This window comes from Coloeus monedula, assembly GCF_965178545.1.
Source record: "Coloeus monedula genome assembly, chromosome: 7".
In the NCBI taxonomy this organism is placed as follows: Eukaryota; Metazoa; Chordata; class Aves; order Passeriformes; family Corvidae; genus Coloeus; species Coloeus monedula.
In genome coordinates this window covers 30,838,005-30,853,914 of record NC_138787.1, presented here as the reverse complement: position 1 = coordinate 30,853,914, position 15,910 = coordinate 30,838,005, and the positions used below count along the sequence as shown (strand labels likewise).

At 44.8% G+C, this 15,910-nt stretch overlaps 1 protein-coding gene across 4 annotated transcripts in view; it reads right to left on the bottom strand.

Annotated features, from left to right (window-relative positions):
- KALRN (kalirin RhoGEF kinase) overlaps positions 1 to 15,910 on the bottom strand; it is a 452,901-nt gene that overhangs the window by 22,474 nt on the left and 414,517 nt on the right. The window contains exons 36-38 of one of the 4 annotated variants that reach the window (XM_082284833.1): positions 4,711 to 4,994; positions 3,802 to 3,906; positions 355 to 450 (exon numbers count right to left, since the gene is read on the bottom strand). In XM_082284833.1, the coding sequence (XP_082140959.1) occupies positions 355 to 450; positions 3,802 to 3,906; positions 4,711 to 4,994 (485 nt within the window). Of the gene's footprint in view, positions 1 to 354; positions 451 to 3,801; positions 3,907 to 4,710; positions 4,995 to 14,507; positions 14,614 to 15,910 lie in introns of those variants that run through there. The other 3 variants (XM_082284834.1, XM_082284835.1, XM_082284836.1) reach the window with 3 other exon arrangements.

The window sequence follows — 15,910 nt, the reverse complement described above, 5'->3', positions numbered from 1 at the left end:
TCACTGTGCCTCAGAACAATCTTTAAAATAAAACAAACAAAACATCCCACTGTGTAACATTTGAATACCAGCAAGACCCCAGAAAGTGTACAGTACAGTAACTCACGCTCTGCAAAGCCTACTCCAGAAGTGACTTTTGACTACGCAGTGCAGAGCCTACGTGAGATGTAGGCTTCATCTCACAGGGGAGCAAAATACTGGGCACTACTGAGAAGCAGAGCACACAGGGTTAATAAAAGCAGAGCAGATGAAGGTAGAAAGCAAGGAAACCAGAACAAGAGGCAGCCTTTAAAGCCCTTCCTTAGAGTCACATCGGGCCTGCTGTGTACACAGTTTTCACAACACTAAACTTACCAGCTTAGTTTTGACCAACTTTTCTATTGCACTGACAAGATCCGCAGCAGTTGGGACATCGGAGGAGCTCTGTCGAGCAGCTAGCAAAGAAGAGGACTGCAAGACACCAGGTGGCAAAGGAAAAGCAAGTTAGCAGGATGAGAAGGGAGTAGGAAACCAAGTGCTCAGTGAAGAAGCTTCCAAGACAAGAGAAGGAACATGGAAAGGGGGCTGGAGGGTTAGAGGGACACATGCAAGTCAGGTGAGTGAGTGTTGCTGTGTCAGACAAGCATGGAATTGCCATCCACTTCTGGCTGCACATCTCCCTGCAGCAGTTCCAAGACTGGAACCAGGGAACAGCATCAAAGAACTGAAGTTCATTTACAAACAGGTCACAGTACTCTTAAAGTTGGTTCCTCCTTCTGAGGCCGTCTAAGGTCTTACAGGCTCCAGAAAATTGATTTTCTTACTGCAGATGTAAGAAATTACCCCCTCCCCCATACATGCATATTTAATAAAGGCAGTTAAGCACAAGGTACACATGGAGTTACAGGCAATAGGGGAGGAAGGCAGGGGGGAACAAATCACCTCCATCCCTTCCCCACAGATCAACTGCAACTCCAAATGAGCTTAGATGACACCTCCCACTCATGCAACTTCAGTTATCTAAGATGTGTAACTCCCCTGTCCCCTCTCAGCAACCAGTAGAGACAAAACATCCCTACATATCTCTCCTGGGTACCTGGCACAGGAGGGCAGAAAAACTCAGTTTTAGTTTAAGGTTTTTGCTCTGCAAGGGTATATCACCCCTTGATTGTTGTCCTAACCTTAGTCTGAACACCCAAACCCACTTGATAGCTATGGGAATTGGGATTTATTAGCTCACCTGTATATACATTTCTTCTGAAGGCAATACAAGCACTGACTAAAACTACAAGCCCTTTTGTTGTCAGGCTGACACAGACTAAAGCATGGCTAAAATTTTATAAATTATGAAAAAGTTTATTCATCTCTCAGCTGCTTAATGAAAGTCTTGTGGAGGGCAGCTATTTCAATGAAGTCACTGTGCAGGTGCCAGCGAACACACATCTGAGATTAAACAGTGCTGGGGAGAGAGATGTGCAAATGTGATGGCTGGAATTGGGCAGCTAGCCACCTCTTTCAGCAGCCCTTTGGGGAGGTTGCTCCTGTTGAGTGACACATCCCCAGGAGAAGAAAAAAAGAGGCAAAGGAGATTAATCCTAACCAGAAGCCTTGTGACAGAACAGAAACATGAACACACTGCTACTCATCAACTTGTCTTCCACAAATAATACATCTAATCAACAGTTCTAATTACAACAACAACAAAAACTACAGGAAATCAGGCTGGTAATTGAGGAATTAGGCTGGTAATGCAGGGATCTCATACTAATGTAAAAGCTCAGCCTGCCTGTTTCACCTGCAATGCAGACAGACGTGTTTAGAAAAAAAAAAGACTGAAAATAAGGACTTTGAAGAGATACTGGACAAATGCATTGATGATAACTGCCAAACATAACCATTCTAGCAGGAGGAGTCCAATTTTTGGAGGCACTAAACAGCTGTTGCTCTCACTTATTTTAACTGAAATTGCTCAATGTCTCTGAAAAGTAAATAACTGTAGGATTTTGAAGGAAGCATGAAAACATTTGCTGCCTACAAGAATTCTGGGGTTAAATAAAACTTCTGAGATCGACAGGAGTCTGGTTTGAGTGGGGCAAATTGAAATATGGTATTTCTATTTCTCATGAGGCAAATTAAGAATTTCTAATACGAAGAGATCTTGCAATTTGTCTTTATGAGAGCCTCCAGGAGCAGTGAGGCACGATTACTGCTGCTTGGCAGATGGACTCAGGGAAAAGTGTCACCTCCCATACATGCACACCTCTCCTACTTACCACAGCTACTGCCCCACACTGCTGCTGCTGGTGCAGCCTAAGCTTGTGCCTGTAAGCACACAGGGAGGACAGGAGCAGGCCACTGTGCCCAAACTGACACCATTAAGGAGATTTCAGCTCCAGCATGGCTCAAACACTGCTAATACGGTGCTCCTGTGCCAGGAAATTCAGGACCCTATGGGCTTTTGTTTTTTACCCCCATGACAAAGGTTGAATAGGGCAAGAAAAAACCAGGAAAAAAAAAGGGTTTCAGATGCATCTTTCTCTATTTAACCTTCTGGGTGAAGAAACAGGATGCCAAAACACTGTGTAAAACTCAGACATCTGAAGCAGAAAACAGCTTAGTTCCACAACATTTATGCTGTCAGAAACGTATTCACAAAATACTGAAATCACATGGCATGTTGGACACCAAAAACAGTGACCCGAGCTGCAGCAGTTTTGTTTTTCTTTAAAACAAAACACAAAATAAAACCATGTCCCCAAAATCAAAAAGCAAACTAAGCCCCAAACGTTTAGCTAAACGCCATGGGGAACAAGCCAGGAGCAATTGCTGTTGTGCTGGGCACGGATCCACCAGGGCTCTGCTCCGCCGACCTTTCGCCTCTGCCCCTCGCCAGACAGCCAGCAGCACACAGAGCACTCTGAGGGCAGGAGTCCACAGCTCCAGCTGCTTCCTTCTGCTCCTGCTGCCACCACAATGTCATAACATTTCCTGACAGATTAGCAGCAAGCCCCCGAATCCTTTACTCCATCACTCTGCTCCTTGAGTCCCAGAAATATTTACATCCTCCTCTCTCTGTATTTCCAAACTTCTGCCTGAACCTTCCCCAAGAACATTCTGGGTTGTTTTGGTTTTTCTTTCCTGACAATTTATTAATCTCCCCTATCCTTGCCTCTTTGCCTGCAGCAATTACAATCAGAGGACAGCGATACAGAAGTGGCAGTGCTAAAAACAGATGCCAGCAGGAAAGCAGGAAACTGCAGAACAGGAGGATGGTTTTCTACAAGGGAGATGACAGCACCAGGAGAGGGTGGGGGGACACATGCAGACAGGACTGGCTGTGAATGCAAACCACTGTCTCAGCCATATTCACAGGTTCTTACCCCGAGTCCAAGACAGGACTCTGCAAGCCACAGGGCCAACCACCACAGCAAACTCTGACTTCATGTCAGACAACTACCACCAGCAGTATGGTGCCACCAAACACCATTTCTACTGCTACAGACAGACACCAACAGCACTTTTCAAACAGATGTAGAAAACACGCATTATCGATCTGCAGGGGCTTTCCAATCACACACAACACAGGCACACCATCAACCTGTCATGAGATGGGATGCCAGGGCTAAATTGCTTATCCAGCAAAATCCACTCGTTTGTAAATCCACTTGGAGAAAGGTATTAGATTATGATTTGCACATAGGAGACTCTCATAACCACAAATCTAGGCCCTTGATACTAGAAGACCACTATGAAACCACTGTGATATAGCTATGTGAGAAATGCACTTAAACATAAAAATTATATAGTAGGGGGAGGCCTTACCATCTCATCTTGGGTAGGATCATTGTCAAAAATCTTCATAGGAGGAGGAAGAGGTGTGTGAGACTCTTCATCTGGTTCATCTTCTCCCCAACCTTTCTTGCTCTTCTGAAGAAAAGTTAAATATAATTAGAAACAGGGACAGCATATTTTATCTTTTCAGCTCAGTATTTTGCTGGATGGAGGGAATTGCAGGTAATGGAAGAGAAGCAGTAAAGACATAAGGTTTTGCTGGTTAATCCTGCTGCATCTTAAGGCTTACAGAAATATGGTTTATAGGTCACTTACGCAGCTAAGGCAGCTACATCTGTGTGCTGACAGAATAGTAGTTTTTTCATTTAAGTAAGAACTGTTCTATGTACAGTTTTAAAAATGTGTTTCTCTATTTATGTTCAGTTAGTATCTTCTGCATTTTTGGCATTAATTCCTCATTCACTTTATCAGAAACGTGCCATTCTGGTGGAGAACATGCCTGCAGAAAAACTGCAGGTTTAACTATATAGCAGATTTAACAGAAACATGGCTATTTCTTTATTTTCTTTTATTAAGGAATTACACTGCCATTGTAGCATAAAGGTGATATGAAGCTCAGCAAAAAGTGGTAACAGCTGCTCAAGAATAACTTCCTTTCTTTCCCTGGCAGCTTTCTAATTGGCTATTAAAAAAACCTAGTCAAAGGACAACAATATATGCAAACTGTGAAATACTGTTCCCTATATATTCCACCGCTCTTTGGATGACAAAGCTGTTTGCAACAGAGCTTTAAACAATGCAATTTTATGTACCACAGGCTGTTTCCTCCAGACCCTAAGGGAATTGCATTTACTCAAGCATGACTCACACCCCACAGAGGAGAATATCCCAGATACACGGTCTTTCCTGCAATGAACACTAACAAACACCAACACACACCTCATCTGCGCTGTCTCCTTGAGGAGTGGTTTCATCTCCAGTCTTTGGGGAGCCCAGGTCAAAGCTCTTCCTGCCATCTCGCACCTTCTTTTGTTTCTTGATGTGGCTCTCGGTCTTCCCACTGTTCAGGCGGCGCACGGGGCTGGTCAGCCATTTCTTCAGGGTGTTGGTTGAGCGCTTGGGGCCCGGAGAGCTCTGGATGGAGTTGAGGGATGGCTGGGGTTGTAAGTTGGCCACTGAGTCAGACTTGCCCCCGTTGTCATTGGAAGAGACTGAATATGCTTCTGCAAGGAAACGGCGCAGGTGAGAGCTCATTCCAGCACCCCTCTGCTCCCCAGGGCACGTCAGGCGCTCGCAGCACTGAGCATGAGAACACAGCCTGCCTTGGGGAAAGGGTTTGTGACCTATGGACTTTATGCAAACTTTATTGCACACCAGAGAGAGGAATATGCCCTGCAATGGGCATTTCCCACAATCTCACACACCTCTCTTATTTCCTACCACACTATCTGTCCTTATGAAAGATCACAGATGGTGAAGTTTTTTAAATGCAGGTTTTTATTCAGGTTTTTTTTATGGAAGCCTGATTTTCATGCTAAGTGCTGAATTTCTCAGCTTCCTCCCACAATTTCATTGTGAATTGCCAGGAAGAAAATAAGCACAAAAAGTAGATTACTACAGGAGACCTGACAGACACCAACACATTGTCAGGTTCCAATTCCGTAATTGTTTCTCAGCTGGTTCCAGACCCCAATGACATGATTTAGTTAGACTGATTATTAACATTTGAAGCACCTTAAAATTATCTCTTTTGCCTCTGAAAGCAATCTGTCAGAAGAGTTCACACATTCCCTAGAACTAAGCAACTGGAATGAACAATTACAAAAGACGACAAACTGTTCAAACCAAAGGCAACTCTTAATAAGGATAAGAGACAGGCTTAAAACTAAAAAATAGTTTCATTATATGGAAGCAGGAGGTTCTGCTGAACGACATCCACCCTCAGTTACTGATACACATGTTCAGACTGGCACCTTAGAAAGGGCTGCAACCCTCCTTACTCCCCCCAAATGCAACAGACCAAAGATGTGCCAACGTCAGTAAGGCTTTAAAACCAAAACAAACAAGTTGCTCAAAGACTTCCCAGTTGCCCTTCAGGAACAAGTGACCCGCTTTCAACTTTCTGAAACCATGGCAAGGCAACTCCCTCCCCTCCCTATCTGGGACTGAGATGTTTAATCCCACACAGTTTAGGATGAAGATTTTCTTTTTTTTTTACAAAATTCAGACACTGTTGCACTCCTGTAAGAAACATCTCAGGCTGTACATCAGAAAGGAGCCAGCTGATGTTATCAAACATTTTTACATTGTTATCACTGAATCTTTTATCTGTCCCAGCAGAAACCAAAAACCGAAGTTACAATACATGAAAATAGACTGGTGCATCCAGATATTCTCAGTTCAGCGATAAATACAATTAGAGATGCTGGGTTGTACAGATGTTGAGCGAGAGCTACTCTCGTAGAGAATCATTACCTGTATTGTTTTAGAAGCCAGTTCCTGATACCTGCATGAAGAAATCATATCCCCTCTGGGCACAGCTGCTGCTTGCAGCTCTCTGTGCACGGAGCAGAGATTGCATCCTGCCTTGTCTGCCAGCTTGCACAATGCAGACTATTAGAGTCAGAATATTTTATAGCCATACACAGCATCAGTCAGAAGTTGAACCAATAAATTATTACATACCTGAGGTCAAAAGTTAAATTTTAGAAAATACAGGAATAATTTTAATAAGCTAGAGAGAAAGTCAAAAGTTCATTTTCCAGACAGGAAGAAAATCTCAATCATCTGCTTTTTGACAACAGGAGTGAGAGCAAGAGGAACTGGGAGGAGGACAGATTCCAGGTGGAGTGGATCCCAGGTGGAGCTGCTGGGGATTTTCTGGCATTCCTCTGTAAGAGCAAAGTAGCAGACTTATCTCCAAAAGGCCTGGGTTTAGCCAGCTCCTGCTGATGTTATTCCATGTACACAAAGTAGCGTTAAATCAACGAGTGCAAGATAGTGTTTGTCAGGGGCCAGCTTATCTCCCCCTCAATAGGCTTTGGATAGCTCTCCCTCGCAGGCTCCACGTGATGCTCTGCGAGTTTATCAGCGCGCCTTGCGTCAGCAAAATTCAGGGTTTCACGATGGTGGGTTTGATTTTCCAAGTGTCCTGGCACCCCTGGCAGCACTGAAAGCCCCTCAGGCGGTGGGGGAAGCTTGAAGGTTCCTGGCCTAGGGGCTTTGCTGAGAGGAGTGCCCGCAGGTGCCTGCGCTCCTACCGCTGCTGCAGGAGGATTAACTTTGGGAATTACTGCAGCAAAGGGATCTGGGCTGCAGTCAGAAGGAGAAACACTGGAAGCAATGGCTCTGCGGGGCTGCCACTCCCAGGGATGATTTGGGAGAAGCTGCTGTATCATGGACTCATTGCCTTTGCTGGGGACTGGGCTTGGTGGGAGGTTGAGGAGAACCAACGATGAGCTGATCTCACCACATCTCAGCTGATGTACAGAGAGGATTTTACTACAGCTTGTAAGTAATGCAGTCCAACCCCCACCTCCAGTCGACAGCACCTTGCCAATTTAACGTTTGGTAAGGGAAGGGAGCTGACAGAAGGCTAATGAAGCCTGAGACAACCCCAAGGGTTTGTTCCTGAGGTGGCAATCGTATCTCAGCCTGGTGGGCTTGAGGCAGGGCCAAATCCAGGAACCCCGATGGCTGTGAAGGGGCAGGGACCTCCCTTCCCAGCAGGGTCAGGCCCTTGCATTGCTGCTTCCCTCTCCTTTCCCCAGCAGCACAGCTGCAGCTGGGGCATGGACAGACACACAGCACCTCTCCTGCCACAGCACTCTTTGCTCAGCTGTCCTGGGGAAGTGACGGTCAGTAATGCTGTCATTCCTAGGAAGACAGCATGTGGACAGAAACAGCCCCAGTCCCAAGCTGGCCCACAGCCCACCCTGCCTGTTTGCAACAATTTTGACACCCAGAGCCAGGAACCCCCTGCAGACTGAACATCAGGGTTTCAGAGCCATCAGCATGACAGAAGCCAACCCACAGCTTTCCAGAGGGAGGCTGTTACACCATCAAATGATCCCACCTGAAAAAGGCTCTGGATTTTCCTGCTCAAGGTCATGCCTTTGGTGATGAAAAAGGCTGTTTACCAAAGAGTTACTACATGTTGGTCATGCCATGCAACTCTGTCAGATATGAAGTCCCCTTCTTTCTTCTTGTTTGCTGAACTGCCCTGGCTCAGCACGGTAAGGCATCTGGGACAGAGCCCACGCTTTGCCTGGCCTGTGCAGCCCAAGACTGGAAACACGGCCTTATGCTGCCTGGTAAGGCAGTCTCTGCTGGCTGGGCAATAGGCAGGGAGGTGGGAGAGAAAGGCTGGCATCAATCTCCCTGCTCCAGAGCTACCATGAGAGCCCTTTGATGGTAGGTGCTTATCTCTGCCCACACCCTACATTGGTACAAAGCACTCCCATCCCATCATCCCAATTCCCTCCGCTACCGAACACGCAGTATCCAAAAGCCACACTGAGAGTCCACACACAGTATTCATAACCTTTTCTTCTTTTTCAAAGGAACTGCAAATTTGGATACATTTGTGAGCAAGTCACATTTGCCTTTTGCCAGCCCTGCTGAGAATGATTTCCTTGGCACATAAAGCAGGTCACAGCGACATGGTTGCAGAGGAAGGACTGGAGCTCAAGGAAGAGCAGAGCTCACAAAATGAGAGAAAGAAACATGAAACACAAAAAAAATCTGCCAGGAAAGACCTTGCAGACAAACTCCTCAGCCACATGAGCTCTGCTTCTGCAGCACATATGGCTACAAACACATTAATCATGACACTCGATACTGGCCTGAGACCCAGACACCAGGTGGATCAAGCGGAAGAGGAGGACACGTTACCACGCTCTTCTTGCAAAGCACTAGCACATTTGTGCTTTTCAAATTGCATTAGTAGAGCTCTTTGGAAACACAGTTTGCTTAAGAAAAGCCAGAGAGCTTTTGGGAAAGATGCAGCAGCTGTCCCCACACTGCAGTGGGTCTGCCCTGAGGAGCTGTCCTCCCACCAATGTCCCAGGACACACATCTAAAAAAAGGTATTTGGTGAAGCAAAATGGGTGTAGGGAGATCAGCAGACTCGTGTGGCTAGATTGATTTCCTGGCCAAACCATTCATTCAGACAGAAGAAATGATGGTTTCCAAAACACTCCTAAGAAAACCTCCAAGAAACCTCTGGCAAGAGGACTGTGAGAGATACTCAGCCAGACCAAAGGGCTTTAACATTCAGAGCTTTTGCACTGCTGCAGCCATGAAATGTTTGTTGTTGTTGGTCAAATGAACAGACATCTGTAAAAGCACAGCTCTTGTACTTGAAAAATAGAAGGTTCCAGTTCTGTGCAACCTCGGGTAAAAAGAAAAACAAAAATTTCTTAGACCTGGTTTTAGAGGCACAGTAATATTCTCATTTGAGTCAGTAGGAATTACTGTTGGAACATAAATGCAAGGCATTTTATTTTTACCTCCCTGTTCCCCAGAGCACACATGGGAGGGGAGGTTTGTCTGATCAGGCTCAGGCAGCACCAGACTCCTTTGCAGGACCTCAGATCTCTAACAGGGAAAGGAAAGGCTTCTCAGAGCAACTCTGAAGAAAACATTACTCTTCTCTATTAGATACATAATAATGACAGATCATAAAGGATAGGAAAGAAATATGTGTCCATAACCAGAAGATAATACAGAATATAGCTATGAAAACAGGAAACTAGAGCAGGGCACAGTCTTGCTTTAAGCGAGGTGAATCCTCTTCTGATTTATCTATGGCTCCATTTACATCCCAGAAAAACAGCCTGAGAGAAAAGGATTTTTCCACAGACGTCAAAGAAAATGAGCCAGAATGGGAACTCTGAAGTCCTAGTAGCATGTGCATTTAAATCAACAGGTTTTTTTTACAGAGATAATTCCACTTGTGAATGAAAGCCAATAATGGCAATCTGACTGATGGGCACATAAATCAGCTCTGCTGCACTCAACAGAGCCCATTTTCCACATTTAGTGGTTCCTGTAAAATAACACTTGTGCAAAGACAGAATTTAATCAGATGTGGGTAAAAGACTTGGTCTTTACTTGAGTAAATTTCCTAAAGAATGGGAATCTCCACCCCAAAACTTATTGGAAAGCAGGAATCTTCTAGACTCATCCTGTGCACAAACAAAGCCTCTGTGTCAGTATTTCACGCTAAACAAACAAGATCCATCTAAACCATCAAATGCACCCTCTCCTGCCCTTTTCAAGAGCACCTCCATGATCATCCAGGCTGCAGGTTCCAGGTCACAGTTCTCAGCCTCTTGAACCTTTATACTACCCCTTGGGAAATGCTGCTTTGAGAGCCCCCTCGTATCTGCTCAAGGGCTTCAGGACTAAAGCTCTACCTGATGGATGCAAACATGGCAGAATGAGGTATGAACACTGCTCCTTTGGTCTTTTCTGTGCTTTTGTATTAAATGTCCAAAACATGCTCAGTGAAACGTTTTTATTGGCACGAGTCAGAGTTACAAAACTTTGTGGCTGAGGCAGATGACAGTACCGATCCTGGTTTAAGTGTTGGAGCCCATTCTGCCTGTAAAACCTGGCATGGATTTTGTTTGGGAGGCAAGAACATTAGGATAATACAAAGTCACTTTACAGCTATTCCTCTAGTGAAAATGCTAGGTTTTAACAACGCAAGTAATGTATCCTGCAACCTCTAATGTCAACAGATAAGTTGTCTCCTCAGACACTGCCTCTGAAACAGGTTCTGGGGAAGAATGTAAGTGAAAACAACGAAATTTTCAGTGCCCATGTCAGACAAAGACAGAAGACAACTGGCTTGAAAAGCCCTTTAGATTAGAAGTACATTAAACTTTCGCAATGGAATTGCAAAACGTGCCCTGGAGACTTCCATGGCTCCCCATCTGCTCCCAGCTCTGCTCAGCCGCTCCACACATGTCCAACCACAGACCTGCCCCGTGCTCCAGCTCGAGCTAAAAATGAGATGGGACCATGTAGGAGAGAATTTCACACCAGAGGGTAAAGACACGTTCAAACTATGCCATTGATATCTAAATGCAAATTTTGTTCAGAGATTCAAATGCTCTCCCTAACTTCATAATCTCCTGGAAATGAGCAAATTGAAAACGTTCAACTGAATTTTCTGTTTGTGTCTTGGGAGTATTATTTCAAGCTTCGAGCTGGAAGTAACATCAAAAGGTACAAATCAATCTGGCAAGATTCTCACAACTCCATTTACATGGATGAAATTACTTCAGTCCAAACTCAAGAATAATGGTATGGAGTTAAATATTTCATAAAAAAGTTTCTAGTCCAATAGAGAAAGCAGCAGACATATTGGACAAAGTTTCTGATCACTGTAATGTAAAACCTCAAATCTGACTTTCTGTTTCACTGCCAAGCATGCAAACATGACTAACTTCCAAAAAGAACAAGGGAAAAAAAGGACTAGAATCTAAATTAATCACACAACATTCAGAACACACTGTTTTGCTATTGAATAGCTGGCATTTCTTGGAAATATGAAAGAAGAGCTGCTTCGAGATAGAGAATGATCTCCAGAACTCCCTTTAACCACACTGCGAAGCAGGGGATGCTCCTGAGGGATTCTGCATATGGGTTTTGACTTTGGGAAACAGTCACAAAGCTGTTGGCTTCAATATTCAGCTTTGTGATCATCACTTCCAGGTTGAAACCTAATGTGAGGAAAACAAGCACTGACCCAGCTGGGGTGAGTAAACACTGTCACTTGGAGCCACTCATTTTTGTGGCAGGCAGCAGCTTCACCTCCTGCTCTCGGCAGTCAAGGAGCTGTGCACACTCTGCCCAAGGGCGATGCAGAGTGGGACACGCCCCGTAGGAGCCTCTCTCTTTCCATTAACTACAGAGGGAGTCCGAGGAAATCATACCCTCAGCTAAATTTAGTTATTGTGAATCCCCTTCCCACGTTTGAGTATGCTTCATACCAGGCCGGTCTCGCAGCAGGGAATGATTAGCTGAAGTTAAGCATCTGTCAATTCACTTTAATGAGCAATAACTTGTGGCAACCTGCCATTAGCTTCAGTTGAATAGCTTTTATTTTTAGCTGGTGTTGCTCAGATGCAGCTTCCATCCAACATGTGCTGGGAAAGCTGACATCCCAAAGTAGTCTCCAGGTCTTCATTGTGCCAGTCGGAGTGTCAGGGCTCAAGAGCTGCAGTTCCTGGAGGTCAGAGAAAAGTCACTGCAGTTCTGGGAAAGTTTCAAAGAGTGAGATAAAACCAAAAGCCTGGAGAAACAGCACAGAGGCGCATGGTCCCCAGAGACCTCGCAAGAAAAGTTACTGAAATCCTGAGAGCATGCTGAATGAGTGAGCTGGGTCTCCAGGGAGAGAAACAGCACAAGGGGAAGGCACAGAGAGAGAGAGCCTGCTGAAATAAAGCATGACTTCAGTACTGTCCAAGAGTGCTTAGTGAGAGGAACAAATGCAGAAGTTCTCTATTGTATCTGCTGCTTCATGTGGATCTAAGCTTTTATCAGTGGTGACCGTACTGAGGGCAAGGGGAAAAGAGCAAGATGACTCCTCAAGTGAATATAGGGCAGGGTCTCGTTTCCTACAGATGAGCATTTAACTCAGGAGCTGCTGCACCTGAAAGCAGAACATCTCTTTCTGCCTCCAAAGAGACCCTCAGGAAAGTGTTCAACTCAGCCCCATAGCACCAAGCAGTTGAAGAGTAGCTGAGACACCTGCAGTCCCTCCCTCTGGGTGTCCTGCTCTGAAATGGGTTTTCCACAGAACAGCTTACAACTGTTATAGGTACATTAGAAGTACATTAAACTTTCGCAATGGAAACTTCACTGGTTGGAGGTTTGAGCCTTTTTGTCTCCATGTATCAGCCTAATTCATCCTGCTTCAGAGCCTCATCTGATCCCCCACATAAGCTGCTGTGAATTCACAACAAGAATAATAAGAGAACAAATATTCAGAGTGAATCCACCAACCTGTTGGTAAGATACTCCTAGACAGCTCCTATCCTGAAGTACTGTGAGACAGGAGCCAAGGCAGGGCAGTAACATACCTTCAAGGGAACCTTGAAGCAACAGCTTTTTAGAATAGGCTTTTCCTGAATAAAAGGGTGTGGAAAAGCTCAGAAATAAAGCAGTTGCTCCACACAGCAGAGCTGGAGGCCAGACGCAGTTATCTGTGCAGACTTGATTTCATTCACCCATTCTCTTGCCTCGAGTTTGTGCCCAGCACATGTCCTGGCCCAGCCCCGAGCACAGTGACAGCAAGTCCAACATCTGCTGGGAGCGCCCATCGGAGCAGCCTTCCCGTAATGCCTCACAGCTGGGTGAGCAGACTGCTGAAGTCAAGAGGCACGCATTTCTTTAGCAAAGAAAGGAAATAAAAAGTCAAGACTAACAAGATCCAGAAAGGGCATGCTTTTTTTTTTTTTTGAACAAATCAACATTTATTTCAATGTAGTGAAACAACTCATTGAAGCACTTCTCTCAGTTCTACTTTACATTTTGTATTTACACTCTCCTCATTCTGTGACAAAAATAAAATAATCTCCGACCCTGAAGTTTCCAGAATAAGTGTCGCTAGCAGCAAAAATAACAAAGCCCCAAACACAAAGCAAAAATGCCCCTTGAAATATTTTGATAGGAGATTTTTGCATGTTCCATAAAAAAGTTTTAACCCTGAACCTTTACGAAAAGCTGTATGGGATGACAAGGAGGAAAATGTCATGTTTGAAGCTGAACGAGAGCAGCATTTGCTGGCCTTTGCAAGTACACTGTTACTTTTAGCATAAGGAGCTGGGAAATGCTTAGACACCCACATAGAAGCAGACTTTTTAACTTTGATCAAAGCAGTTCTGCTCTTCTGGGAGCGTAAGGGTACCCAGAGTTGGCAAATGCCATCTTTTATCCTGGATGTTGGGCACAAAAACAAACTTTATTACACATGGTTTCCAAGCAGCTGTTAGTAAAACACAAGCCTTATTCTTTTGTGAAGTGTCAAGGGTCAGCTTCATTCAGCAGCTTCCAAATTGAGCTACTGTAAGAATTTTGAAGTAATTCTCAGTTAAATGACATCATTGCTAAGGTCAACTCTGCCTTATACTTGAAGCCAGCAACCTCTATGACAAGGTGGACCACTCTGCTAAATGGGGGGAGAGGAGGGAAGACAGTGATTATTTGAGTATCATATTTAAGTCTCCCTATCTCAAAGCCAACTGTGGCTATGTACACAAACAATTCTCCATGGAAACAACAGAAGAGTATCAGTGACAAACTTGGAATTGGAAAAATAAAAAAAGCAAGAACAGAACCCAAAGCTTTTCGAGATAGGAAGAAAAACTGCATGTTGAGAAAGAAGGGATTGGTCATTAAACTTTCCAGGCACACAGAGGGCTCGGAAAGCACAGAAAACAAGCAGAACAAACAAACACAACTGTGTGCATCTTAGCGTCAGCTTCTTTTGCCAAATGCAGTAGCTTCCAACATTCAGCAGCTGTCTCTTGCTTTCTAGTGCTGTGGAGTTCTCTTTGGTACTTGGAGGCTGTGAGGAGCTCCGGGCAAAGAGAAAGTCTTTGTCCATTTACCAACCAATTCCAAAGGCGCTGATCTTGAATAACTTTACTAAGCAAGAGTGACACAGATGTCTAGGAAAGGGGACTTTTCTCTTAGTAAAGTTGTGGTAGGTGCAGTGGAAACCCAAGGCAATCTACATGCTTGTCAATTTGTGCCTAGGTAAGAACAGAGTCCTCCATGAACGTCTCTCATTTGTTCACTCTTAAATTATTCAGGCTCTGACAGCCCCTGAAAAGAAAAGAACGGAATAAGGATAAGTCGCAAAAGTGGAGCAGGGCAGGAGTGGACACCACGTAACCACCAAGAACAACGAGGTTGGGGTGTTTGACGACAGACACACTGCAGCTGCAGCTTCCAGGGCTGGTGCCCAAAGCAGCTTTCTCCACGCCCTCGTCCTCCAGAAATAGCAGCAGAAAATACAAGCTCACAGCAAAGGTACTGGTTGGGATGAATTAAAAGAAGTAATGAATGAAGTCAATGCAAACAGCGGTTTGGAAATAAAACACACAGATAAGAACTGCTGGTGCTTGTGAGGCTTTGCTCTTTGAACACAGCACAGGGAAATGGCTAAGCAGCTCAGGGACTTTTAACTGCACACTCAAGACTATCAGTTAGGCTTGTGGGAAGCTTTAATTAATTCAGCTTAAGTAGCAAAACCAGAACACCACTTGCTGTCCCATATAACAGGCTCACGCGATCTGCATCTTGGTTTCTCGTTTGACAGCTCGGCAGGGAGCAGCTCTGTGAGGAAGCTTCCCCGTGATGCCAGTCAACAAGTTTATCAAATTTCAGGTGACAAAGTCACTACTACACTCTATCTGCGTCAGCAAGAAAGATGGACAGGAACTTGAAGTCTTAGGAACCATCTGCTACATGGGAACAGGAGAACTCTCTGCAGCACCCTGCCGAGGTCTCAGCCTTCTGAAGCTGTGCCACTGCCTTGACCCGGACACCAGCCTTCCCAGTGAGGCTAGTCCTAAGAAACTGATTGATTGTGACTTCTGAAGGGCCACACAGAGCCACCCACAGCTTTTATGGTGCCTACATCATTGCTCCTTACCAGCAGCCTCCTTATGGAAAAAAAAAAATTTACATCCAGCTTTGCAGAGACGTGGAGAGGTGACCTGCATAAACGGCTTCATTCCCTTCTGCATTACTGAGTCTCATGGCAAACAGCTGTAAAAATGCTCTACCAACAACATGTCTAATAAACTTGCATTACAAAAGCCATCTTCACTATTGCTGAGTGGTTGCTTTCTTTTGGCCCCATCTTTCAAAGGAATCAGGAAAAAGAAACACTTACTTGAACACAACAGCAAGGATTAGTCTAGCAGCAGAGGCTCTCTGATTCCAGAAAGGCTTTGTCGAATACAGGTGACCTGTTACTGCATTTTAAGATATCTACACACAGACATCACCTGCCTGATAGTTTAGTATCTCCAGGACAAGTGACTGCAGTGAATACTGAGCAAGCACCAGCCTTTGGATGTTTGTCTGGAGCTTGCCTTGCTGTAGATTTGTCTTA